The 26,963-nt window shown below is 42.2% G+C and overlaps 1 protein-coding gene across 1 annotated transcript; it reads right to left on the reverse strand.

Annotated features, from left to right (window-relative positions):
- Positions 1 to 2,238: 2,238 nt before the first annotated feature.
- On the reverse strand, positions 2,239 to 22,820 carry ZNF365 (zinc finger protein 365; the record flags this gene model as incomplete). Its single annotated transcript, XM_079706952.1, has 4 exons — positions 2,239 to 2,503; positions 3,239 to 3,276; positions 9,517 to 9,697; positions 22,078 to 22,820. 4 exons carry the CDS (start codon positions 22,818 to 22,820, stop codon positions 2,239 to 2,241), a joined length of 1,227 nt encoding a protein of 408 aa, XP_079563078.1.
- Between the last annotated feature and the right edge of the window lie 4,143 nt (positions 22,821 to 26,963).

A 26,963-nucleotide genomic window follows, 5' to 3' on the forward strand; every position in this document is an offset into this window, starting at 1 on the left:
AGCAAATTTATATCTCTAAGGAAGCACAATATACATAATGCATCTCCTTATGTAAGAGTCAGAATTTAGTTAGAACTTAAAAAAAATTTTTTTAATATAATAAATCTTAAAATCATTTCTCTTGTGTAATGTACATAGAGTAGATATGAGGTTATGGTGCTTTCTTAAGATCACTGGGTACCACTGTCAAAGAGAGCTGTCATGCCCTCTAGGCATATTAAGTGAAAACTGAAAATGTAAGTTACATTAAATAAAATGGGGAAAAAATCTGGCTTATATCACCTTTAAAAGCAAACTGTTGTCATTGCACACACACATTATGGGACAAAGAGCATGCAATACAACAAACAAATCAATTTTTTAGTATGTAAAAGGCTAAAGTGCAATCATGGTATAAACATCAATAATAAATAACCTTGAAGGAGATTAATTCTCCAAATAAATAATTATTATAATGTTACAGTTTTTAGTGTTAGCCTAAACAGTGATATTCACAGCAATGTTTTTTCCCACTTAATAGTTGCCTACACACCACGTGAAAAGCCCACCCCCATGAGCCAAAACTCAAGGTGAAGATTCAAAAATTAACATTTTCACTATGATAGGTTCAAAGCATTTGTATAAGTTACACTTTTCAATTTACTGGCATTTTAAGTAATTGCTTTGTTACCTATTTTTAATGCATTGCTAATCTGGTGCTTATTGCAATAACAATAATAATTCTACTAATGTTAATTAGGTTACAGCTTTAATTTTTAAAATAAGAGAATTCAATTTACATGAACATATATAGTTTAAAAACCACCCACCACAAACACACACTTTTTTCATGAGTATTTAAAAATAAATTATTAATATACTTGACATATATATTTTGTATGTGTTATGTGCTGTACATTTATACAAATAAATGTATATATTTGTGGACATAATTGTTCTTATTTCCAAAAGAATGTCAGCACTTGTAAACTCTGCAGGAGACCTGATGATATTGCTAATTAAAAAAAAAAAGTAACATGGAAATTCATTCTTGAAGAAAATTGTAAAGCAGGAGGTTCGTAACAGATGGTTCTTTATGGAAACCAAGGCCATTTTAGGGAGGCAGGGTGAGGGGAGGACAATCTTAGATTCTGGATCCCACATGCACTGTTTATGTCAGAAATTACTTTAGAAGGCCATATACAACAAATACATCAGATACTTGGCTGAAAGGTAAGAACATGTATTTTAGTCATAAAAGGGCACAGAAGCAGCAGGAGGTGGAAAAAGTTAGGCCAGCAAGGAGAAAGTCATGCCTACAGCTAACAGAGAGGATGCTGACACCCCCCCGGGAAGCAGGTCTTAGGAAAGGGCTGAGTAACATCTGTGGTGTCTCTGGGATGGCTCACAATGCACTAAATGTGCAATCCACTGGCATCCAACCATTCAGACCCTGAACTGGTGATGGGTGCCGATCAAAAGTGTTTTACTATCCTCCCCAACCATAGCAGTAAAAGCAGCTATTAAGATAGAGGCTGGCAGCTTGGTCTTAGGGTGCAGAATACTCAGCCAGAGAAGAGAGCAGAGGTGCATTAAAATAAGAATAAACATGCATCCAGGGAAACAAAAGCCTGAGTGAAACAAACTAGAAAACAGTCTGTCGAAATGACAACTGAAGTCTGACAGAACGAGTCCTTGAAGCAACCCAAACACTGAAATCTTGATTAATCAGAATACTCAGGGAAACAGCCTTATTTTGGAAGCTCCCAAATTAATTGAGGGTAAGGTTAAAAACAAACAAAAATATGTTTATTTCACTACTATTAACAGAACTTTACATTCCCATTCCTTGCCTCACAATTCACAGAGCAGGGGGCACAGGCTGAGTTTTTTTCCAGTGTCTGACATCTTCTTTGGCCTTGGGCCTGAGAATTAACCACTGCACAGAACTCCAGATGTGGAAACGGCTGGAGACAGGCTAATCATTTTAGAAGTTGGAGCTTCATTTTACTAAAAGTTTGGAATAAGACTGCTTGCATTTTAAAAAAAATTCTTTCTGTAATTTGCCTCTTGCTTCCAAAAGGGACTTGTAAAAAATTCTGGTTCACCGAGATTTCCGTTTGTTAAATTCTGGTTAATCCAGGTGCCTGTATGGACATGAAATGTGTTTTATGATGGCTTGTGTCTAAAAGAACATTACTGACCCCTAGAACAACATTCCCAAAGCCCAGTGGTGGTTGTCCAGAGCCACCCACCCTTTTAGATGATGTTCACAATCGCTGTTGGCTTTTTTTTGGCCATTTTGGGCCTTATGTTGCCTTTCCGGGTAAATCCTAGAGGCTCCCCTTTCTTTGCTGGTCTGCAGAGTTCTCTTGTGGACTCGGCCTGTTCGTGCATGGACTTATTAGCAGGCTGCATGCTGGCTCTGTCATCCTTGGCTTTTTTCAGGTAGCTCCTTCCCTTTGGATGGAAATGGGTCTTGAGATCAGGGTGGTTACACACAGAATGTGGGTGCCCTCGGCTTCTACAAATGGTTGGGGGGGAGGAGGGAGATGAGCAGAAAGAAAGATTTCTTTAAATCCTTAAAAGAATAAAAACTACTCATGGAACAATCACTCCTGCATGCTAAGGTGGCAATAATGCTGCCAGTAAAACAAATAATATATATTGATATTTTTCTTCCAAAAATTTCTATGGCCTTCATGAAGTGATCTCATGATACTAAATTCCCAGGGAGATATTACTAGTCTTATTTACCAGTGATAAAAACTGAAGTATAGAAAACTTAAATGACTATCCAGGGTAATACATACAGTGGTCTATGGAGAAGATGGGACCAGAACCCATATCTCTTGACTCTTTAAGTGACTTCTAGGGGATTCAAACAAATCTGTAGTACAGCTATCATAAAGTATATGATTCACAGTATAAATTTATATATATATATATAAATTAGTGTGCACACTACATTAATAGTGCTATAGAGATATTATGACTACACTATAGCACAATAAGAGAAAGTTATATTATACAATATTTTAAAAAGACTCCTGCAGTACTATCATACTGCTGTATACTCACAGACTATTAGCAGAGTTAAAAGTCACATCCACATTTTAGAAAGTTAGGTACACAAGCAGGTAAATTTTCTCCTGAAACTCTCAAATCCATTTATATTGTAGATATCATATAAAGTGCAACAGGAAAACATATTATGCAAACATTATCAAATAGCCTAAGTATAAAAAGATATACCTACAGGCATTTGGATTTCCTATTTGAGGAGATATCTGTAAGCTGAAGGAAAACAAATAAGACAAAACATTACTTCACTTAAAGGTTGGACTCGGTTTTTAAAATCCTCCTTGCTTATATTTTTAAGAAATCGTATTCCCTTTAAAGAAGCCAGTAACTGGTATCGGGATCACTGCCCATGGCACCATCCATCACCACGGAGAACAAGAACATTTCATGATCAGCTCTGCTTACTCAGGAAGCCTCTGTGGCTCCCTGTTCTGAGATTTCCAAGAAGCCAGTATCAGCAGATCTCAAAAATTTCAAAAAGTTAAACAGCCCCTCAAGAGAGCAACACTTGAAGAAACATGTTTTTAAAAACTGGAATGATGTGCCATTATTTCTTGATTGATTCAGGCTGTATTTGCAGCTAATTTACTACAGCTATGTCTGGTCACAGTGTACCAGCTATGGGGAAAATTGGCATAAAATGTTTATTGCCTAAAATACATCATTTCTAAAATGAGAGCATATGAAGACCAGCTCCACAAATGTCCTGAGGCCATCTATCTTTGAGGTTATTTTCCACTCTCAATAAAATATCTGCATGCACTTTTGTGGCTGGGCTCAGAATATCATTTGCAGAATAAATGATAATTATCATTTTGTGTTCCACATGTCACCAGACACTTTATAGGCAAGTGTATTTATAGTGTATTCCTAACCTCCCTCATGCAGCCTTTACTGAAAGAAGTGGCGTCACATCAGCAAGCAGACTGACAGAAGAAGAGGACGACAAAGAGAATGTGGAGAAAGGGCCATCCTGGCGCAGCGTGGCCAAGACATGCATCCCTGCTATACTCAAATCACCCGAAAAACCAAGCTCAGCATAACAGGATCTTCCTCCAGGTCTTCTGTGTGAAGCTTGAGCTTTAGTCAGGAGCAAATCAGAAAGCAGCTTTCTTCAGCAGACTTCTGAGGGTCACGTGCCTAAGAAGGTAAGATGGGACTCCTGCCTTCTGCCTTGGGACACAATTGAAAGTCAGCATTATTGCTGACCCTGTCTATGCTGGCTGGGTTTGGCATGAGAGTAGTAAACGTGAACAGAAAAAGGCACATTCCTTGCATGAGGGTCATGAGGTCTTGCAATGTACAAAGGGGGAACAGATGGCTCCGGCAAACACCAGACTGGTAGTTTCCGGGAACCCCAAAGGCATCAGCATTTCTACCCTCTTTCTCCCAGTCCGCCTGCCCCCACTCCCCATCAGCTGGGCTCCTTGAATGGATTTTAGTGTGTATATAAACTCTAAAAACTTACAGGGTTTTTCTTCCTTTAAATACTTGCCCACTTTAAAAAGAATTATTATTATTGAGGCATGATGAAATGTTTTCAACTTTACTGTATGTATGTATGCAAGCATATAGTGTAATGATGTATTGCCTATGGGTACATAATTCCCTTTGGAATTTTATGCAAAAGTTGTGTGTGTGTGTGCTTCTCTCACCAGGGAAAAGGCCAACAGTGATCTGCTAGATTATGAGGCTTGGGGTGGAGGTGGGGCCGATATCACAGGCACCAAAGAATTTCATGTGCTCTCCTCCCTGTGAACACAAGAGGCCAATGTTCCTTCTGGCCTCCACAGCCTCACGCAGATGGAAATGCTCTTCCCACTTAGCCCAAGTACCTACCTCCATTTTCTCCTGGTCCAACTACTTTGTCTTCTTTTTATTTAGGGAGAGGAGGGTATGAAGATGGGGATCAAGAGAGTCCTTGGTCAAGGTTTCAGGTTGAAAAAATATAAATAACCTTGCACTGAGAGCCAATTTAAGTACTTCTAAAAGACAAATATGGTGTCTCAGGTTATTATAGGTTTTGAGAAACTGGACACCTAACCCTCCTCCAACTTCCCCTCTGTATATACTCAATTTTTCAGGCCAAAACCTTGGACTCAATTTTGACTCCTCACTTTCCCTCACCAGCTACATCTAATCCTTCAGCAAGGCCAACTGGTCTTGTCAATTTTCCTCCAAGAACATATCCAATACCCTTCACCTCTCTCTACTCGGTTCTACCCAAGCTGCCATCCCCCCTCACCTGCCACAACAGAAGAGCCTTCTAACTTGTCGCTCATTCTTGCACTCCTCCAGTCAATTCCCCACAGAGCAGCAGAGTGATTTTGCTAAAACACAGATCACCTCCTACTTAAAACCTTCCAATGGCTTCCCCGTGTGCAATGGAACATATGCAAACTCCTCATATGACCAAGAAGCCCCAGCCTGATCTGGATCCTTCCTACCTCTGACTTATCACCCACCACTCAAACATGCCAAGCTTGTTCCCTCCTGAGGCAGCTGCATTTCCTATTCCTTTGCCTAGAATATTCCACTTCCAAATTCTCACAGAGCTGCGTCCTTGTTATTCAGGTCACAGTGCAAATGTTGCCTCTTCAGCAAGGCTTTTTTTGAAAGCTTTTTGCTAAAGCTAAAGTGGCCATCTCAAACATATCATCTTACTTTTTTCTTTATAGTAGTTATAACTATACGAAATTATCTTCATTATCTGTTTGCTTATTGTGTGCCCCTCCTCCCTGAGACCAGGGACCTCACCGATCTCATTCACAGCAGTTTCCTCAGCACCCAGTAAGCACTGCATCCCCAGTAAATATGTTAAATGAATTACTGCTAGTCCTAATTTAGCAACCTGCAGGAAATAAATGCAATGCTTAAAATAAGATTATCCAAGCTATTTCATGACCTTCCATTTGAGCAGTTCTGTGAGTGATTTTGGCAGATGAGATATTAGGTCACTTTGTGTCTAATTCGACAGCATGTTTCTGAGCGTACAGACAAATTATCTGAGTAAGCATATTACATTTTTAGAAACCAGCCAGGTGAAAAAGAACATAAATGCTCAAGAGGATTAAGGGAAAGATACATATGCCGAAACATTATTTCAGAAAAGGCACTAAATATGAGGGGGAAGGAAATTCTTCTAGAGCACAAAAGAATCTTAAAGCTAGAAGACATCTTAGAAAGAAGCAATTTAACACATCAATCTAGAAATGTCACTACTCTCTGGAGGTGGTAATGAGAAAAAGAGGGAAGAGGAGAGAGGGAGGGAACTGGGGGTTGGAAAAGTAGGGAGATGACAAGGCCGCACTGTTTCTGTACAGCAGCCTTGCTGGAGGTGGCAAGAGCTAAGCAGGCTCCTGACAGCATTCCCCACTGTTCTGGAGGAGGGAGCGGAGGTGGGGGGAGTCAGTCAGAAAGTTCTGCTCCATCCTGGGGTGCACTGCGGCAAGGAGCTCTCCTGGGCGGGGCTGAGGCTCCAGAAGCCTAGGCTTCTTGGTGCCCTGCACCTTCATTCAGCTGGGCCAAATAGGTTACTAAAGATACAATTCAAAGGTTTTCCTGCTAAAAGAATCCAAGTTCTTCCATGTATCCATAGCCACAGATACCAGAGAGGCCAGACTGAGTAGTTTAATGACATCAAAGACGTGGTGAATGTATTTTATTATGATGAAACAGACTAAGTAAAAAGGTAAAATGGTCTTAGGGTTTGTAGACTGTCTCATAATGTGGTACACTATGGTCCAAAGTAGAGTTTAGAGGACTATACATGAAAACAGGGGAAACCACATCTGCCCATACTTTCAGAAATCAAACATCTCATTCTTGGTCTTCTCAGGGCAATGTGTTCTCCCTCCAAAAGTCAGCTCACCTCACTACAGCCTGATCATGCCCTACTCACAGACAGCTCTCACTTCTAAATTCCCTGCTACAGTCTTAACTGCACTTTATTTGATCTGAATTAGTCAACTCTTCCTTATGTACATCAAATCTGAAGAAGGCAGATGATGTCAGGTTTTGGGACATAACAAAAACAAATATTTATTAATTAAATGTCCTACCATATTTGTATGTATGTATATATATGTGTGTGTATACACATACTTATGTGTGCGTGTGTGTATATATACGTTATGTGTACACATACACACACACAATTTTATATCTATACATCTAACTAGAAGAGCTGAGATGCTGTTCAACTTTTGATTACATGATACAGCAGGATGAGAAGTAATGACTGGCCATGTCTTTTAAAAGGTGTTCAGTTTCCAAGCTGGAAAAGTAAAGTCAGCAGAAGAAGTGAGCACGGAAATATAAATAAAGGCGAGAACTAATGGGTTTCCTTTCTTTCTCGTTGCCTTCCATTATTTTCTCTGAGACCTTCTTAGCTCTGGGTTACTAATAATTTATACATTCCTTAGTTCTGGGTTACTAATAAGACTAAATACTGAAAATATCATGGCTACATTTTAATTTTAGAATTCCTAACCACCAAAGTCAGGTGATGATCACAGAATTTAAGAGGCCAAAAGCCCTTATACAGCATCTAGTCCCACTGCTTCATTTTATAGAAGAATGATAGGCCCAGGAAAACAAACTGTCTCATCCAGTCAGAAGCAGGGTGGGAATGATCTAGAAGCCAGGCCCTCTCACCTCACATCTGGGCTCAGTGACCTCATGCCACAACCCTCCCCTGAGAGATGGCAAGGTGGAAGAAGGAGGCAGGAAAGGGCTCAGAGTGTCCCTCCAGCCGAGACTGCACTCTTGCATTTCCCAAGGAGGTGACAGGGGAATCGAGGAGGGGAATAAACGTTCCTTCTCAGGAGACCACAGACACCCACCTGGAAAATAATAAATACGTCAGGTAGCGGCAACTGCTTGGATGACAGTTACTGAAACCTCACAAACATGACACATTTACTTCCTTCCAGTCTACTTTGTTCCTGACTGGGAAGTTCTGGCGCTTGCCCAAATGTACGGCTCGAAGGCTGAGGGGACGTTACTACAGTAGGCACTGTGTAAGATTCTTCATTTCTTTCATTCCTCCATGTCTCTGTTCTTTCCTGCTGTCTCTCTCCCTCTGGTCTTCCTTCTTTTATCCACAAGCCTTTCATTTCATTCCTTCTTCGATTATTTAATCATGTATCCTGTTAATCTTGGCTTCCAGACTGCTCAACCTAAACTTTTCAATCAACCAATAGCAACCTTACTAACCTTTTGGTTAGCATAAATGTTTCCTATTTTTCTTTTCCTCATATATATAGTCCATTTGGGGGTTAGTAAAAGAATCATCTTTAAATCTTCTGGGAAGGTGGTAAGCATAAATAAAATTCAATGGATAATGAAAATGTTATAAATAAACTACTTTAGGTTTTCAAAAATCCATTCTTTGGCTTTGTTGTTTATACCACCAAGGAAATTGTATAGAGGGCAAATATGGCCATCCACCTCCGACACCTACAGCATGGTTATTTGTAAACACCCCACCCTCTGAAGAGACCAGGTGATCTTGATCAAGCCACTTATGAGGGCCTTCCCTGGTGGCTCAATGGTTAAGAATCTGCCTGCCAATGCAGGGGACATGGGTTCAATCCACGTCCAGGAAGATCCCACATGCCGTGGAGCAAGTAAGCCCGTGTGCGCCACAACTGCCGAGCCCACGTGCTGCAACTACTGAAGCCCGCGCACCTAGAGCCCATGCTCCGCAACAAGAGAAGCCACCGCAATGAGAAGCCCGTGCACCACAACAAAGAGTAGCCCCCGCTCGCCACAACTAGAGAAAGCCCTCGCGCAGCACCGAAGACCCAACGCAGCCAAAAAAAAAGCCACTTATGAGAGTCTGGACCTTCATCCATATTCAGGGTTCTCATTTGGGCTCTAAGCGTTTTTTAAGTCCCTGAAACCATATGTAAAATTGTATGCAAAAATGTATTATAGCATATCACCTGTGAATTTTTCTTAGTCTTTTTGAAAATCTACTTAAAGAATGTTTCACCTATAGAGACTACCATATAGTGTTTTCCTTCCTATTAAAGAAAAAATGTGGTTAAATTTTGCTAACTAAGAAGCATGAAAGTTTTCAGAAGATTCCTTGAAGAGCTCCAAAACAGGATAATAACTTCCAATATACTTGACACCAAGGTAGGGACAGATGATTTCTTTGTATACTTCAAACTGTCATTCTACAATATAAAAATATTTCTACCAACTCAGCTTGGTGTGGAGCTGGAGAGTGAAGAAATGGAGACCATGCATCCAGGATGTTGCTTACTTCCAGGTGTCTTGAACTCACCTGTATCACTTCCACGACACAGGCATGGCCAGGGCAGTGCTTTCAAATGACGTCTAGAAAATTCCTGCAAATCATTCCCCAGTTCCCTTTTCTTCTGTCCTTGACCCCACCTGATATATCACAGCCCTCACACCTGGTGCAGGGCCTGCATGACTCACCACGTGCTCACTGGTGTCCCGGCGGAGGCCAGCGGCCTGCTGGCTGTGATAGTATTCCAACTGCTTTTCCGCCAGTTCTACCCGGTGCAGCAAGTTCTCAATAAAGTCCTGGAGCCGAGCTTTCCCTTGAACCTCCTTCTCAGCGGCTGCTTCCAGGAAATGGTTGAATGTAACCACTTCTCTGCAAGGCAAAAACATCAGAACACAAAATGGAGAAGCGAGACAGGAATTCATTCATTCAATACATATTTACTGAGTGCCTACTATGTGTCAGGTACTGCCCTAGGCAGTATGGCCACAGCATGACAAAGGAGATGAAATTACATTTTAAGTGATACATTTAGAGACTACATTTTAGTAGAAGAAGATAGTCACTATAAAATATACAAATAAACATATATGTCCTATGGTGGTAAGTGCTAAGGAGAAACAGGGCAAGGGGACAGCGAATGATGGAGGGAGGGAAGGAGTAAGTGAAACTATAGAAAGCAAAGTCAGGACAACCTTTTGGATGGGGCAGCATTTGAACAGACACCAGGAAGCAAGGAACAGCCATGCAGATAGCTGGGAAGAGCAAGCCAGGTCCTCGGTGGGAATGTGCAGAATGGTCTGAGGTACAGCCTGCAAGGACAGAGCAGAGTGGGGAGAGGAGGACAGCCGGAGCAGGGAGCCAGGCAGGGCCTCACAGTTCAGTGTGCCAGATTTTATTATGAGATGGGAAACCACTGGCCACTTTGGAGAAAAGTTCTGACTTACATTTTAAAAGTCTGGCTATTGGGGAAGAAAAGACTACAGGGAAGGAAGTATGGAAGCAAGAGGCCACACTGAGCACCAAAGCATATAAAATGAGTCACCATGTCCAATAGTATATTTTTGAGCTAAGAATGAAACAGTCCAAGAACTGCCATCTTGAGGTAGATCCAGGGTCTGTTGGGGAAGCTACTTTAGCTGCATAGGAGAAGCAATGTTCAGGTTGCCCTTCCCTAAAAAGTTGAGCAAAATACCATTACCTACATAATTCATTGTGATTCAGAAATCCAGAAAAATTTTAATAACTATATTACTATTTTATATCTTTTTATTTCTAATGCAAGTATGAAAATAATACTTTACTGAATTATAACTAAATAAGTTCTTTATAAAAAATTCAAACACATTAAAATATAATGAAGAAAATATCACCTGAAACCCCATTATTCTAAGACCACCACTGTTTACATTTTGGTAACCATCCTCACAAACATCTCTACAAATACACACACACACACACAAATCAGTGCTACCAATAGGAATACAGTATCACAATTCTCTCATTTGATTTGCCTCACTTAATAAGAAATCATGAAGATCTTTTTGGCCATCCCCTTTGTATGTTTTGTCACACTCACTGGAGCTAATGATTTCCATAATTTTACTACCTGTTGGATATAGTATTTCCTTTATGTGTCTTTGAACTCTCAACCTTCAAACAGTGGTCCCTCATGTTTCTGGCTATGTTCTACTCACACAGAACCAAGATTCTAAGGACTCTGATCATTGTCCCCCTAAACTTCATTCATTTTAGATTAAAAAATCTAAATCTAAATGTTTTTTTAAATCTAACCTCATGCAGTTGTTCTAGAGAGTTCATTAAATTCATTGCCTTCTCTGAATCTTCTCAACCTCCACTTGATCTTTATTTTCTGCCTAGCTCCATAATTTGTTGAGAGTAGAACTTCAGGGACGTTCAGCTCAGGAAGTCATAGTTTCAAAGAAGGTCTTTGCAAAACAGTTGGTGGTGGCTTCCAGATCCTTTATTCTGTACAACTAGTCAGGGAGCCACTTTTACAATTAGTCATGACTTTTCTCTCATAAATATATTACATCACACTTGGCCATACTGAAACTTTTCTGACACTTCCTACAGAGTCAAACGTCTCTGTAAAATGTTATATATTTATAAAAGTATATATTTATAAAAACAGAAAAGAGACTGGTTCTAACAATGATTCACTCCAAAAATTGCTCATCATACCAGTCCCCTTTTTTCTAGTTTCCTATCCAGATCAAACATAAACCCAGAGCCCATAATAATTCCCATTATCTTTCAGGAGCTAAGAAGTAGTCACATATAGGAAATAAGAGTCCTTTTGGAAAGTTCTCTTTCATCAAGTTTCAAGTTTATTTCCAGATGTTTCCGTATGAGCTCTGAATAGAAGATGTGCACTTTCCAAGCTGTTCAAGCCACGGACACAAGCCAGTTTTCAAGCTCTGCCGTCATTTGGCTCTGACCTGCCTCCTAGGTAAGTCACAAACCCCAACCAGCAGCAAAACAGTGGAGGGTCCATCCAGGTGCCACATCCAGCCCTGTCATGGTTCTTAGTTACAACTGAGAACCTTTGGATGGAATATCTTCACACAGCTCAAAAGCACCACCGAAAACAAAGCCCAGGAAATGGCTGCTGCTTCCTCTTTCCAATATCAAGGCTTCAATTCATTTGGAGCCAAGTGATGTTTAGTGGTGATGTTTGGTGATGTTTAGGATAACTGACTCATAAACCAGTCTCCAAACTGGTACTTACAGGGGAAACAACCAAAAACCCACAACCCTTTCGCCCACCAAAACCAAAAACATAGCAAAAAGAGCCAGTGTATTTTTTCAATTCATTTTGGCTTATAATATTTACTATATTTATCTCATTACAGAAATATTTCATGTTTATTATGGGAAATACAAAAAGTGACCTATGGAAGATCTAACTGAGCAGGGACTGAATCAGCTTTTTGTTCTTTGCTGTAAGCCCATCACTCAGCACAATACATGACACATAATATTCAATAAATATTTGTTGTAGTCAATGTTTAAAAAGGACAGGGAAGAAACAAAAAATGACCCATAATCCTACCACCCAGAGGTAACTACTGTGAACATTCTGGTGTATTTTTTCCAGTCTTTTTTTTTCTCTGTGCATACTTACTATTCCTGAGCTCTCAGGCTGTACAGTTTAGAATATAAGACAGCAATATTTGACAGCTTAATCCCATAGAATTAACATCTCAAAAGCAAGAAAACAAATCTGAATGCAATACAGCTTATGATTGTGGCTGCACTTTTAAATCATGTGATGTTTTATTACTGGTTCCATATAAAAGTTTTTGAAACATTAATGCCACTAGTTGATTGTGGAGTGTTATGTTGTAAAAATGAAGCGTCTTTTTCTAACCTCCCTCATTCAATTATCTTGTTCCCTAAAGCTAAGGAGTTAATACCCTTTTTTCCAAACAACCTGGCACCAATGCTAACCTAATTTCAGTTTATGGATGTTTCACATCACCTAAGGAAAAAAAAAAAAAAAAGACAGTTAAAACAGTGATGATTTAACTTTAAAAGAGAAGTTACACGAGACAAGGGCTGGAGGAGTTCATACTGAGATTGTGTTTGGGTATCTGTATTAGGTAAAAACAGGAACAGAAACTAGTGATTAATTGTGGAATAGCACATGTACACAGCTTCAAATCCCCCTTTCACATCCTGTTCAGTCTGGATTAACAATATCCAGAAACAACTCTTATTTTCCCAAGGAATCTTGTGAATTTCCTGAATGAAAAAGAAAGAGATTTAACTACTTTGCATTTGTACTTTCTTTAATAATTATACTCCAAACAGTAAAATATCCATTCAAAGTGCAAGACAGACCAATGGATTTCAATGGAGGGGAGAAGGAAATGTTTGTTCACTGATGTGGTTTCAGATTCCACATTGCAGTTAACCTTTGAGAAACTACCAATTGTCAAGCTCTGGCATAATATCAAAGCAGAATATCCACTGTTCTCTCAAAAGGCTATTAACATAGCCTCTCCATTTTCCTACTACATATCTGTGTGAGACTGGATTTCCTTCATCTACTTCAACCAAAACAACAAATTTGCAACACATTAAAGGCAGAACTAAGGTTCAGCTGCCTCCTATTAAGCCAGGCATTAAAAGTATTTGCAAAACTTTGAAAACAATACCACTCTTTTCACTAAATTGTTTTTGGGAAAATTGTTATTTTTCACAAAAATATGTTATGTTAACAAGTAGTGGATTTAATATCATTATTTTTATATGCATTAGTGTCTTTTTTACTTTCTAAATTTTAATTTTTAATACAGTAAATATTGATAGATAAAGCCCACACAGAGAAAAGCTTCTTGGGGTCCTCAGATTTTTTTAAGAGTGTAAGGGGAAGTGAAGCCAAAAAGTTTGAGAACTGCTGCCATGCCATGTACAGGGTGATCCTAAACCTCAGAACTCTGGTAAGGGTGGACGACGTGGGCTAGAACTCTAGTACGATGCAGCCACAATCCATACATTTATTTACTCCATTATTCAGGAACTCAACAAACATCTACTGAATGCTGCAAGGTACTGGGCTTAGTGCGAGGGCATTCATGAACCGGTGGCTGTCCTCATGAAGCTTACTGTCTAACCAGGGGTCAGCCAACTTTTTCTGTAAAGGGCCAGGGAGTAAATATTTTAGGCTCTGCAGTCCGTACAGTCTCCGTTGCAACTACTCAAGTCTGCCTAGCACAAAAGAGCCACAGAGGCTGTGTAACAATAAAACTTAATTTATGGACACTGAAATTTGAATTTCGTATAATTTTCATATATCATGAATTATTATTTCTCTTTTGAATTTTTTTCAAGCATTTAAAAATATAAAAACAATTCTTAGCACGGGGCTCCACAAAAACAGGTGGCAGGCTGGATCTGGCTGTCTTACACAGACCCCTCACATAGTGGGGGAAGCAGACATTAAGAGAAACAAATACTGAAATAAATACAAAATTACAAAGCTGGGCTGAATGTGACTAAGAAAAAGAATAACACATGCTATCAGACAGCAGAGTAAAAGACCTGTGTGGTTTTATTTTAAGTTCTCAACCCTAACTCAGAATACAGTGTAAAGCTGGAAGGCCAGATGAGAAGATAAGAGCAAACCTGAAATTTAATCCAGGTGTGGGTGCAGACCAGCTCTGGGGAAATTAACTAACTGATTCTAGGCTGCTTCCAGACCTATCTTTGATTTCTTATTTATTTTTTTAAAAAAGGTTAAAAATGACTGAAATCGAGGTTTTAAGCTTCAGTGGAAAATATGCTTATTTAAAGCAATATCTGATACTAAAGGAAAAGATACCAGAATACCACTATAGTATAAGAAACTGGCCTGAAGTTCGTTATCATGCTGAATGATTCGCAGACCTAGAAATCTTTCAGTATCCTGAGATTCACAGGCATTCAGAAACAAACACAGTAGAAGGAAGCACTGAGTGAAAAAGCCCCTTCAGTACAATCAAAGTTTTATTGAGCAAAAAATATTTGTTCACTCATGCACTCATTTATTTACAGGATGGTTATAAGGTCTAAAACATAGATAATACTTTATTTTTTACAGATTGAACCCCTTCAATTCCTTCTTCTGAGGTGGGTTAAAGATGGGTTAATTTCAAAAAAAAAAAATCAAAGATATACTGTCACGTGAACAACACACTCTAGAAGCAGGTGTAGAGATAGAGGGAAATGCATGTTAATGCACCGTGGTGTTCATTGTGATTTTACGTTGGCATTGAACTATGCATTGTTTTTGTTTGTTTGTTTGTTTTAAATATTTATTTATTTATTTTGGCTGCGAAGGGTTTTAGTTGCGGCACGCTGGATCTTCGTTGCGGCATGTGGGATCTTTAGTTGCGTCATGTGGACTTCTTAGTTGCGGCATGCAGACTCCCAGTTGCGGCATGCAGGATCTAGTTCCCCGACCAGGGATGGAACCCGGGCCCCCTGCATTGGGAGCACGGAGTCCTACCCACTGGACCACCAGGGAAGTCCCAAACTATGCATTGTTAATGAGGGATGACACACTGATCATATCACTCACTGTAATCTACTATCCACAAACCATTTATCATGTCTATCTCCCTACGTTTCCACCTTTCATGGCCATCCTTTAGCCTTACAATCCCCTTGGGTCTCATCACTGCACATCACCTCCTTTCTGCTCCAGCATCAGTGAACTCCACTCAGCCTACAAGCCAGATGCTTTCTTCTGCAGATGCTGTTCCCTCCACCAGGGTCCCTTCCCAAGCCCCCACTCTAATGACCCCTCTAACCTGAGGGCTCCACTCGCCTAGGTGTGGGCTGGGTGACCTGCTGTATTCTCCCACAGACCGTGCAGCCTATCACAGCACACACTGCAGGGACTCGTCGTGCCATGACACACTCAAAATCAGTGAGTTCAGGGCCCTGGCCTGCTCCTACCCTGTGATTCCCACAGCTCCTAATGTTGAGCCCAGCACACAGCAGAGACTCCACAAATTTCTGCTGAATGCGTGAGATGTCTAACTACATCTCTAGTCAAAAATCTTTAGCTGACTAAAAGATACTTAGGTTTCCTTGTCTCTTTTTCCAGACAAGTATTGGGGCATAAAACCAGTAAGTAACCTACAACACAGGTACCTGCTGCAGAAATGGAGGTGGGATCTAAAACTGATGCCTCTCTCCTGTTCTTAAACAACACTTGAACAGCTTCTTATCCCAAGGGCAAAGTTCTACCAAGTTATTTAAATTTCATTTTGCATTACTGATTTATGAACCTCTTCAGAGGTATATGAAACAGTAAAAATACCCCTGGCTAAAAATAGCCTAGCTACTGATCACAGAACATCTCAGACAGACCATAAGGTCAGCCACAAGGCAAATCATAAAGCTAGAGCCAAGCACCTCCGAGCACTGGAAGCCAGACTGCACACTCAGAGCTCGGGGTCAGCTCCTGTATCCCTGGTGGGGCCCACGGGGTGGAATCCGCACCTGCCGCACGTCGGGAGCCATGTCACATTTCTACTCTCGTCAGCCCTTTGCCTCATCTCTCTTTTTTGACTTCCTGGAACACAGCAAAAAGTGTAATATATGGTTCTAATTAAGAACTTAAAAAATAACTCTAAGGAGAAAGTCAAATTATTCTTATAAATAGATCAAAACCACATTCTAAGCCCCTCAGTCCAGACAGAGAGGGTAGTTTGGGGAGGGAGGGACAGACATGAGAGAGACAAATAGAAATTTTGGGGGGGGGTCTCCAAATTTTACCAGATGCCATCTCTAAGAGGGAATATTTGACATCCAGTTTTTCCTACATAGGTTTGTAAGTCTGCATGGAACACAGCCTGGATAGAGAGGCCCCATTTACATAAATGCAGTAAAATGTGGAGCAAACAGACACCTCCCTGTCCCACTGAACTCTACATCTGACATGATTTTTCTCTGCCTGCTTCCTAGCTATGGATCAGTCTGGAGACCACGCTGTCCACGCACTGCTTTAGCTGATCAAAACTGGGAAAGACGTAATTAAGTGGCAAGAGGGTTTAGTTGTGCAAAGCAAGTTACCAAGTCAAACTTGTCCTTCAAAGGACAGCATTCTACAGCCAGCTTTGGATAGAAACCTAAATGGACATTCCTGGTTCAAGCCACCCCTCGATGTCTCTTTTAACATATCCCTAATGATGTTTAATGTCTAATTTATCTGCTGGTCTACTCCTGTCATGAAAGCGGGAACTGGACTCATTTGGTTTTCACTGTATGACCAGAACCTAGAACAGTACCTGGCACTCAGCAAGCACTCAATAAAGATTTGTCTTCTGGCTGACACCAGGCTGGGAACAAGTCAAATGATGAAGGAAGAAGGGAAAGATTCTATCTGTCATAGCTCTCAAGGGAGCAGGATGGAAATTAGAGATGGAATTACAAAGAGGTCCCTCACTGCCATCAAAGGCTGGTAGTGGCACATACTCTACCCTGACTGGGAACAGACATCCATAGGGTCAAGTTAAAAGCCCTTGTTGGAAGTTACAAGTCCTGGGTTGGTGTTCCAGAAGCTTAATATCACCACTATACTGATGACGCCACCATTTCCCCATTTCCCAACACCTTTGATGCCACCTGACATTTTCTTTAATCTCATCAGAAAAATAAATGATGTCACCATGGCATCCCTCTCAACACAGCAGAGAAGCAAGCATTCCAAAATGGGCCAGATTTGTTATTACCTAAGTCTTGATACTCTGGGCAAATATCGTATTTTCAAAAGCCTGGCTGAAGCATAGTGAATTAATGGAAAAAGCACTCAGCAGAGATGGGGAACTTGGGTTCCTGTTTCAGCTTTGCTACTAAATTTTTGTCCTTGTCATTCTACTGTTCTGGGCTTTATTTTCCAAATCTGTAAAATGAAGGTGGGTACCTTCCAGAACTAAAATTACACAGTCCCCTCAGGGTTCGTTTATAACAGTCACCTCTCTGATGTCCTTCAATGTCACTGTCCTCCAGCTACCAATGCAAATCCCACCTTTCCTCCTCACTCCTTCATTTTGGCCTCACCACATGGGAAAACGCATTCTCTAACGTTCATCAACTTGAAACTGTGGCTTGTATTTAAGCACTTTTTCAAACTACCCTGAGTTTGAACATGGGTATTTTTTTTTTTTTTTTTTTTTTTGCGGTACGCGGGCCTCTCACTGTTGTGGCCTCTCCCATTGCGGAGCACAGGCTCCGGACGCACAGGATCAGCGGCCGTGGCTCACGGGCCCAGCCGCTCCGTGGCACATGGGATCCTCCCGGACCGGGGCACGAACCCATGTCCCCTGCATCAGCAGACGGACTCTCAACCACTGTGCCACCAGGGAAGCCCAAACATGGGTATGTTTTATTCTTCCTAGGTAGCATGTAAGTTCCTTAGGGAAAAAGACCAAGAATTTCATGTCCCCCAAACACACCTAGCACAGCGCTGGGCACATCACAGGTGCTCAGGGCCTTCCAACCTTACCAACAGATGAGTGTGCAAGTAAATTTAGGATTACTGCTATTACACTGATGTTCTCCAAAGCCCAGGTCACCAACTCAGCTAGGAATCAGCTACAATCTGTCCTTTCTTGTTAAGGGATACCTTACTGCAAGATTGGCTGGGACTGATTTACCTGATCATGGGCAGTGCTACCCTACAAGCTCTGAATACTCTTGAACAAGTAAATACAGTACCTGTTTCCATAGGACTTTTAAAGTTGCACAAACTTTGTGAAGACAATGAGCAGTTTCTTTCTTGGATTTGCACTCCAGAAACATAAAGACACCTCTCTGTGGAGGTACAATGAGACTCAGGACAAAAGTACAAAACACTGCCAATTCAAACAGTCTCCTCTGTTACAGAGCATATATATGACTTCTGTAATCCGAGTTGATTCAGCCTATAGATGGTCTCAAGGCAGAATCAGCCCTCAAGTCTTTTTTATTTTTTCAGTATGAAAGAAAGAATTTTAAAGTTATGGGGAAAATCCATAAGCAAGAGAGCCTCGTGTGAATGTCAAATACTAGGTGTGTGCTTTTTTTTAAACCAAATCTACTATCTGTGTCTTAAAGGGTCCCCAGAGTTTAAGTCAATTTCAAATGGGACTGTAGCAACCTACTTATTCTCACAAATGGGCCTTGAGAGCTCATTTGGAGGGGTTTAACAGGAGAGCACAACTCCTGGTACGTTTGTTGGCCAAGCAGGTCTTCCATATATGAAAGGTCATCTCTTTGGTGGAAGGCTTAGCACTGTGAGGGAGTGGTGGAAGGAAGGCGCGTTGCCCAGCCAGGCAGATGTAGTCAAATCACCCCAGTTTCAGTAGTGTGACAGATGGGCAGCTGGCTTGCTCTGCTCCCCATTTTGGGGCAGGGGGTTTAGACACTGTAGCCACTGAGGCTGTTGGCCACAGTTGCTCTCTCAGACCAAGAGCTCCACTGTCCTTCCTGGAAAGAATACTCTTTCAGTTCTATTTTATGTACAGAAAGAGTGATTATTTGAGGCTTGAATACAGAAATTAATGGCGCAGGCCAAATGAATGGCGCAGGCCAAATGAAGGCTTAACAAAATGAAGACTTTGTTTATTTTATGTTTAAAAGTTTAAGGCAGTTTCACTGAATTTTCATTTAAGGTGTTTTTTAAAATGTCATTGCTTTTTTCCCCCTGGTAGTTCAAAAATGTCATACTAAAAATCAACTCATAATTTACCCGCAGGTATACACCTAAAAACATGAATGAAGATATATGTACAAGGACGTTAACTGAGACATTATTTTTAACATCAGGAAAAATGGAACAAAACCATGTATTCATCAATAACAGACTGATTAGAATCGTCTGTGTCATGATTCCACTTGGGAAAACACAGTAACTCTGTATGTGCATAAAAAGTATGTATGATTGTATGGACACAGGAAGGGTCTAGAAGGACAGTCACTGAACTAAACAGTGGCTGTCTCCAGAGGATGGGGTGGGGATGTTTGGTGAGGAGGGAGGACTTTTAACACATACAATTTTACCCTGTTAAATTTTTTTTTTTTTACCAGTATATTTAGTTTTTTAATTGGTCCTCAGGTAACAGCACTGGATTAACCATATATAACATTATCACTATGGATTCATGCATGGCCCACTTTTACTAAAGTTAGTTAACCAGTTATTTTTAATAATAAAGCACCCTTGGGGCTTCCCTGGTGGCGCAGTGGTTGAGAGTCCACCTGCCGATGCAGGGGACACGGGTTCGTGCCCCGGTCTGGGAAGATCCTATGTGCCATGGAGCAGCTGGGCCCGTAAGCCATGGCCGCTGAGCCTACGCGTCCGGAGCCTGTGCTCCGCAACGGGAGAGGCCACAGCAGTGAGAGGCCCATGTACCGCAAAAAAAATAAATAAATAAAATAATAATAATAATAAAGCACCCTTGAACACACCACCCAAAATAAAAGGTAGATCCTTGACGATAACCTACATCTAACCATATGCTCCTCCCTACCGTCACACTGTTCTCCCATACTCCAGGCAGCCACCACCCCAAATCCCATGTCCATTACTACCTGTGTACTTAATAAATAAAACATGACAAACAAGTAAATGCACACAATTAATTTGGTTGCCTTTTAAATTCAGTGCTCGTCAATCAAACAGAAATATCACTAATTTAATTCTAGGTTTTTCTCTGCACATAGAGCAACCCCATGTGCCATTTTTTCAGTGGTGCAGTGTTAGTCATCCTGGGTGCTATAGCAGGTCAAGGCACTAGCTTCCCACCAGGAAACATCAAGAGCCAAGAGAGAAACATTTTTCGATGGAGATCATCTCCCTAGGAGCAAAGTGTCAGTAAATCAATGGCTGATTCAAATCTGTCCTCACTGCATGATTTTAAAATTATCTAGTTGAGCAGAGCAGGCTTTCCCTCTAGGTAGGCAGTAAGCATTTAGTAATAGCAAGTGATGATCTCTTTAATATATAGAGTTTCTCAGCCTCTTACCAAGTAGAGAAGCTTTAATTTACTACATTTTAAGAGACAACGCAAAATAGAAGAGTGCCACAGGGCAAAGAAAGCATGAACTTAAGACAATCTGTATAATAGAACTCAACTTATTTGAAAACCTGCCTTTTAGGCTGTTTCAGTCAATCAATTTTTTACGTCCTTTGGTTCTGTGAATTCTGAGCCTCCATTTAAAATTAAATCCAACAGGGGCTTCCCCGGTGGCGCAGTGGTTGAGAGTCCGCCTGCCGATGCAGGGGACACGGGTTCGTGCCCCAGTCCAGGAGGATCCCACATGCCGCGGAGCGGCTGGGCCCGTGGGCCGTGGCCGCTGGGCCGTGAGAGGCCCGCGTACCACAAAAAAAAAAAAAAAAAAAAAAAATTAAATCCAATATTAAGCATTCGGAAAATAACACTGCATTGTTACATATACTTTTCTAGTTTGGGTTGAATCCATACTCATTGATAAGGAAATGCTTTTCCAAGTGTGATAATTTTTAAAGTAATAGCTTCTCTGATCACCTATAACTTGTAAAAACCCGTGTCAACTCTTTGCAAGCAGGCATGACTTAGTCTAGTATTTTACAAAAAGAAAATTCTCAAACTTAAATCAGAAGAGTATGGAAATCTCAGAAGCTTCCTCTGGGTCTCCTAATGTCTGCTTCTTCAAAATAAAAATTATAATTAACAGATTCTCTGCTATCGACATGTAATTAATATGGACAGGTAATCCAAAATGGCAAAGAAGCCAAAATTATTTATATTTAGAGTATACTTGAATAAGACAGCCTCTCATGTTCTTGATTTTATTGCCTGGAGACCGTCAGTGAGACGGAAGGGGTCCCCTAGCACTCCCTTTCTGCCTTCCCGCTCAGCTCCCTCCCACCCCACCTCCCCACCCCACCCACGACCGCGGCCAGGAAAGTGTCCCATGAACAGACTGCACTACTCCTCTCTCTAAAAACATTATTTGTAGTGGTTTACAGTTTCCAAGGTGAGAAGGAATTCGATATTTCGACTTTCATGTTGCTGAGCTGGAGACCACAGTGGAGAGGGTAAATAGTATTAAAAGCCTTATGCCTCCTACATTCAACTATATCAATGGGAGATGTAGCCAAGGTACCTGCAAGTAATTAAAACCAAACCTTGCTTAACATTCGAGTGTAACTTGTGAGGGGGTGGGAAGGGCCTAAAGCAACGGGGTTAGCATCCTGTTTCAACGCCACTTACTCTTCTTTCCTGAGAAGCTCCTCTTCGGATTCCGTCAGGCGTTGCCTCAGCGCTGCGATCATCTCCACGGCCACATCCACCTGTCTATTCAGGGCCCGCTCTCGTCTCTGCACTTCCTGCTTCTTCTGAGTCAGCTGCACAAAAGCTGCCCGAACTTCCAACAGTTCAGCCGTTTTCTGGGCCAGCTCTTTGGTGAGTTTATCGATTCTCTTCTCAATGGTCCTGTCCACGGCCTCGACCATCCGATTGAATTTTTCTCTGACATGTGCCTCGAAAGCCGCTTTGGTGTCTGAGGTGGGAAGGCCAGGACTGGACCTCGGGCCATCCAGCGAGTCTGCACGTAGGTCTACCGTAGTGTAGGTCTGCAGATAGGACACAGGCCTCTCTGCCACCACCTCGAATGGCTTCCTGTCCTTGCAGTGTTCATGTGAAATGCTACACAAGTTAACATAGCTCGGTTTCTGCTTCACTATGTTGCCACAGCTCTGCAATTTTCCCTGTTTCAGGGGTTCTGAGGAACTCACTAGGTCTGTGTCTTTGAGGGACGGAAAGAGGCTGCATTTTGTCAAGAGGGTTCTTTCCTGGTAGCTGTGACTGAATTCCAGATGGGCCCTCAATGAGGACAGGCTTCTAAATCTGGTATGGTCCCCACACCTCGGGCAGCGGAATGGCAGGCACACAGCGACATTCTCAAAGGACTCCTGCCAGGGGTATCTGCTTTCCTCAAAAGCCTTCTGTTGCATTACTCTCAAAGTCCTGGGCAAGGGAGAATAAAACAGGTAATTGGCACGTCTGTTTAAAAAATGCTACTGAAATGATTGTCGCTGATCATCTCCATGAGGACAGAGGCTTTTAAATTCCAAATGACTTTTGCATTTAATATCTTATTACTAAAATTAAAAACCTACAATCCATGGACCAAATCCAGCCACATTCCACTCATTTGCATATTGTCTGCTGCTGCTTTTGCACTAAACGATAGAGGTGAGTAGTTGAGACAGAGGCTCTACAGCAGGCTAAGTCAAAACTACTTACTACTTGGCCTTTATAGACAAGGTTTGCCAACCCCTGCTTAGGATAAAAAAGGTGGGTAACATTCCCTTTCCACAGATGAGAAGACTGGAGCAAGGAGGTAAAGTAATTAATCCAAGGTCAAATGGACAGTGTCAGATTCCGATGTGGAATTCAAGTTTCCTGCCCTCCTGAATTTAGTACAGTAACTGCAAAAAAGTGTCCTATTTTACTGATGACACTGATAAGCATGAATACAAAAAAACGAGAAAAACTCACATGAATTGCCAAAACAGGTCCTAAGACAGCAAGCTCAGCAATCTTTCCTCAAGTATAGGAAAGGTTATCACTCAAACTAGGTGCAGTGGCATTAAGCACACAATCAGCTGAAAATTTTTCAACCTGAGATTTTTGCCCTTAATTTTGTTTTTAAATTATTGCCATGATGATTTAAATCAAAGTGTTATCATAATAATGATGCCCTCCCCCATACTCCAGATTTACTGAAATCTGGAAACCCAATATGTCAAATACTATTGGACGTTAAGTGGGGCCACGGACAAGATTTTATTAAAACAGAGTGTTCTGGATGGCTTTGTTTTGTCTCTGTTTTAACAAGACAACCTCTAGGATGGCCGAAGTTTGAACCAGGTGGGTATCAGCATAACTCTTTTAATAACGGGAAGTTCTTATTTCCTTGCAGACATTTATTATCTTAGCCCTAGCAACAGATGACTGCTAGGAACCCGATTCCACAAGCAGCGCATATCTATTCCCTCCAGGAAGGGTTTCTTCTTAAATGTGACAAGCGGTGGGCCCCAAACAGAGGTCTAGACTGAGAAGTGTTGTTCCTAGGCCCCTCAACCTCTTCAGAAGTAGAGGCGCCAACGGTCCCCACACAGCTAGGCAAAGCTTCCAGGTTAATAAGCCTCTGGCCCCCAAAGAGGGGACCCTCTTCCTGTGCTACACCGGACTGTTGGACCACGGGTTTTCTGGAGATAGGATGCCAACCCTGGCCGGAAACTCAGGCCGGAGGTGAAGAAGGGGGAACTCGGGATTCTAGGGAGCAAGGGGAAGGGGTGGAATCCCTGCATGGGGAAATGGGTAATCACGCACTCCGGGAGTACGCAAGGTTTCAATGGCCCAGAGGAAGCTCCAGTTCACAGGGTGGGCGGACAAGCCCTAATTTCCTCTGCCTAAGCAGGGCAGGCTGGAAATGACTGTGCCTCGGGGGTCCCGGCTCTCCCCGCCCCTGCCCCGCAGCGTGCCAGCCCGTCAGTGCCAGAGTGGATACATGCGCACACGAGTTCCCGCAGGCGGGGGCCGAGAAGCCCAACTCCCCGCCGTGGTGCGGGGACGGGACCTACTGCCTAGCCCGGACGGCCCCCTCTGCCGAGCCCCCTGGGCCGGACCGCGGGCGCAGATGCCCACTTACCCGACTTGTTGCTGCACCTGCAGCTGCTGCTGCCGCTGCCGCCGCGACGTTTCTACTGCTGCGGGTGCGAAGCGGTTTTCAGCAGAGCCGTAAATCAGGCTGAGCTGGTCCGCTCCCACCCCCCGCGCACCCCCGCTCCGGGACGAGCGGCGTCCAGGGCGGAGCGTGGCGCGGGCCAGCGGGGGCGGCGTGCGCGGTCGCCGGGGTCCCGCGCGCTGAGAGAGCTTATGCCCTGGGGGTCCCGGACTGCCGTGGTCTCGCAGGGGACACCCCTGCTCTGCTCAGCAGCCGAGAGCACCGTCTGCCCTCCCCCAGCCGTGGAGCGGGCTCGGGCTCAGGATTCCACTGACATCACCGGGAGCGGTGCTGGGATCGCTCCTCTGGAGAGGAAGGAGGAAAGCGTGCCAGCCTCGGAGGCGCTGCGCTTTCCGCAGGCCCTGGCAGGGTTTTTTTTCGCACTTTACAGTTATTGGGGAGCGGGAGAGTGTGCATCAGGATGAAGCACGGCTGGGCATCTTCTTTGAAAATCTGCCAGCAGGAAGATCCGGGTGTATATGTTAGGACCTCTTCATCCTAACATCCCCAAATAACTAACCTAGAGAGTCTACCCTAACCTTCCTGGCGAGTGTCCTCGTGCTAAGTTAACCGGCAGAACTAAATCTAGAAAAGTACGGGGTTGTGAATAAAGAAACGAGACCCGCACCATTCGCACCCCCATCTCTGAGGGGCACCCTCCCCCCCAGCAAAAGTGAAGATTTATCATCCTAAAGGGAGGTTTATTTCCTTCTAAAGGACACTGATGACTCAGCTTTTTTTTTTTTTAAATCTCTTTTGGAATATTCCTAATCTAACTGTTGAAATATGAAACCGGAATAAAAGTTACCATTGGGTTTTCTTGTCAAAAGGAGAGGTTTTGTTCATCTGCGGACACCTACTCTAATGAATCTTCTTGACTCCATAGGGTATCTCTCTTCTCAGAACTTACTCATTTCAACCTTGATTTTATTTTAACTGTAAATATCTCAGTAATTGTCTTATTTTTTGGTTTGTTTTTTGTTTGTTTTGTTTTGCAAATGAATCATCACATCAATGTAATTAAGAGTCCAAACTCTGGAGTTAGGCTTGATTCAAATCCTAGTTCTAGAATTGAAATGTATTTTACGATATATTAAATATGGTGATTACATTAACCAAAAATTGACCTTAGAAGAACTGAACAGGGACCCTCTCAGATGTGAATACACTCCTGAGAAGGGAACCCAGATCAGTTCCTATACCTTCTCCATGTCTGCAACACGCATGTGTGTGCAGAGTCCCCTGGGTTGCAGAGCTCATAAGTGGCCTGAAGATCAGAGGCAGTCCTTTGGAATCAGACAAATCATTTCACACACCGAGTGGCAGGTAATCATGAAAATCCAGGGAGGTTATGAATGAACTTGCTCCAGACTGACTGTAAGGATTAAGTAGCATCTGCTGCTACATCTTCATCTCCCTAATGCAACTAATTGCATTCATGTTTTCTGTTTTTCAACCAGTGTAATTGTGTACCTACCATCTACCAGTACTAATCACTTGCATCGTTTAAGCTTCAGAGTCAGAGCTGTAATCTGGCTTTCAAGCCTCCACCAGAATAATCTACTAGAAAACTCTATTTCTGTTAAATTTCGTTGGCATGGCAACCACCACGCAACACCATGCCTTAAATCCCACAGCAGTCTGTTAGCCAGAGTGAATCTGCAGAGAGCAGGCCGTATACAGAGGCTAAAAATAGACAATTTTATAGCGAGGTTTCCCCTCCCCCACTAGGAGGAGTGTGACTTACTTGCTCCCTTTCGTGGGGTCAAACCTGAGCCAGTTGAGAGAATGGGCTAATCTTCCAGTTTACAGATTTCTCCACCCCAGTGCCTGGACTAGGAATGTGGAGACCCAAGGTCTAATACCAGCTTCACTCCCTAATTAGCTGTGTGAGATTCAATGCAAGAGGGGCAACATCTCTGGGCTTCAGTGCCATCATTTGTAAAAGGCAGGAGCTGGAAGGGACTAAGGATTTTCCAGTGCCACAGTCCTAGCAGCTAGTTCAGTTAATGTGTTTGTCATTTCCCTGCTAGTGTGGATGGGGTGGCTCGCAGAGAGGACATGGTAGACAGGCGTGGTGCTGGTGAAGTTTGTCGTTTGTCAACAAGTGATTTGGCAAAAATCATTAGGTGTGATCTCTGGTAATTACAGCTGATGTACAGAGCGCTTATCACATGCCAAGGACGGTGCTAAGTGATTTTCACATAATATGCCATTTAACTTTCCTAACAAGGCCAAGAGAGAGAGATTACTAGTATCCCTATTTCATAAATGAGTAAACTGAGTCATAAAAATAGTAGAATTAGTAGATCGTTTTTACATAGGTAGTAAATTATATAGCTGAAATTTGAACCCAGGCTACCTA

Source organism: Hyperoodon ampullatus (genome assembly GCF_949752795.1).
Source record: "Hyperoodon ampullatus genome assembly, chromosome: 1".
Classification (NCBI taxonomy): Eukaryota; Metazoa; Chordata; class Mammalia; order Artiodactyla; family Ziphiidae; genus Hyperoodon; species Hyperoodon ampullatus.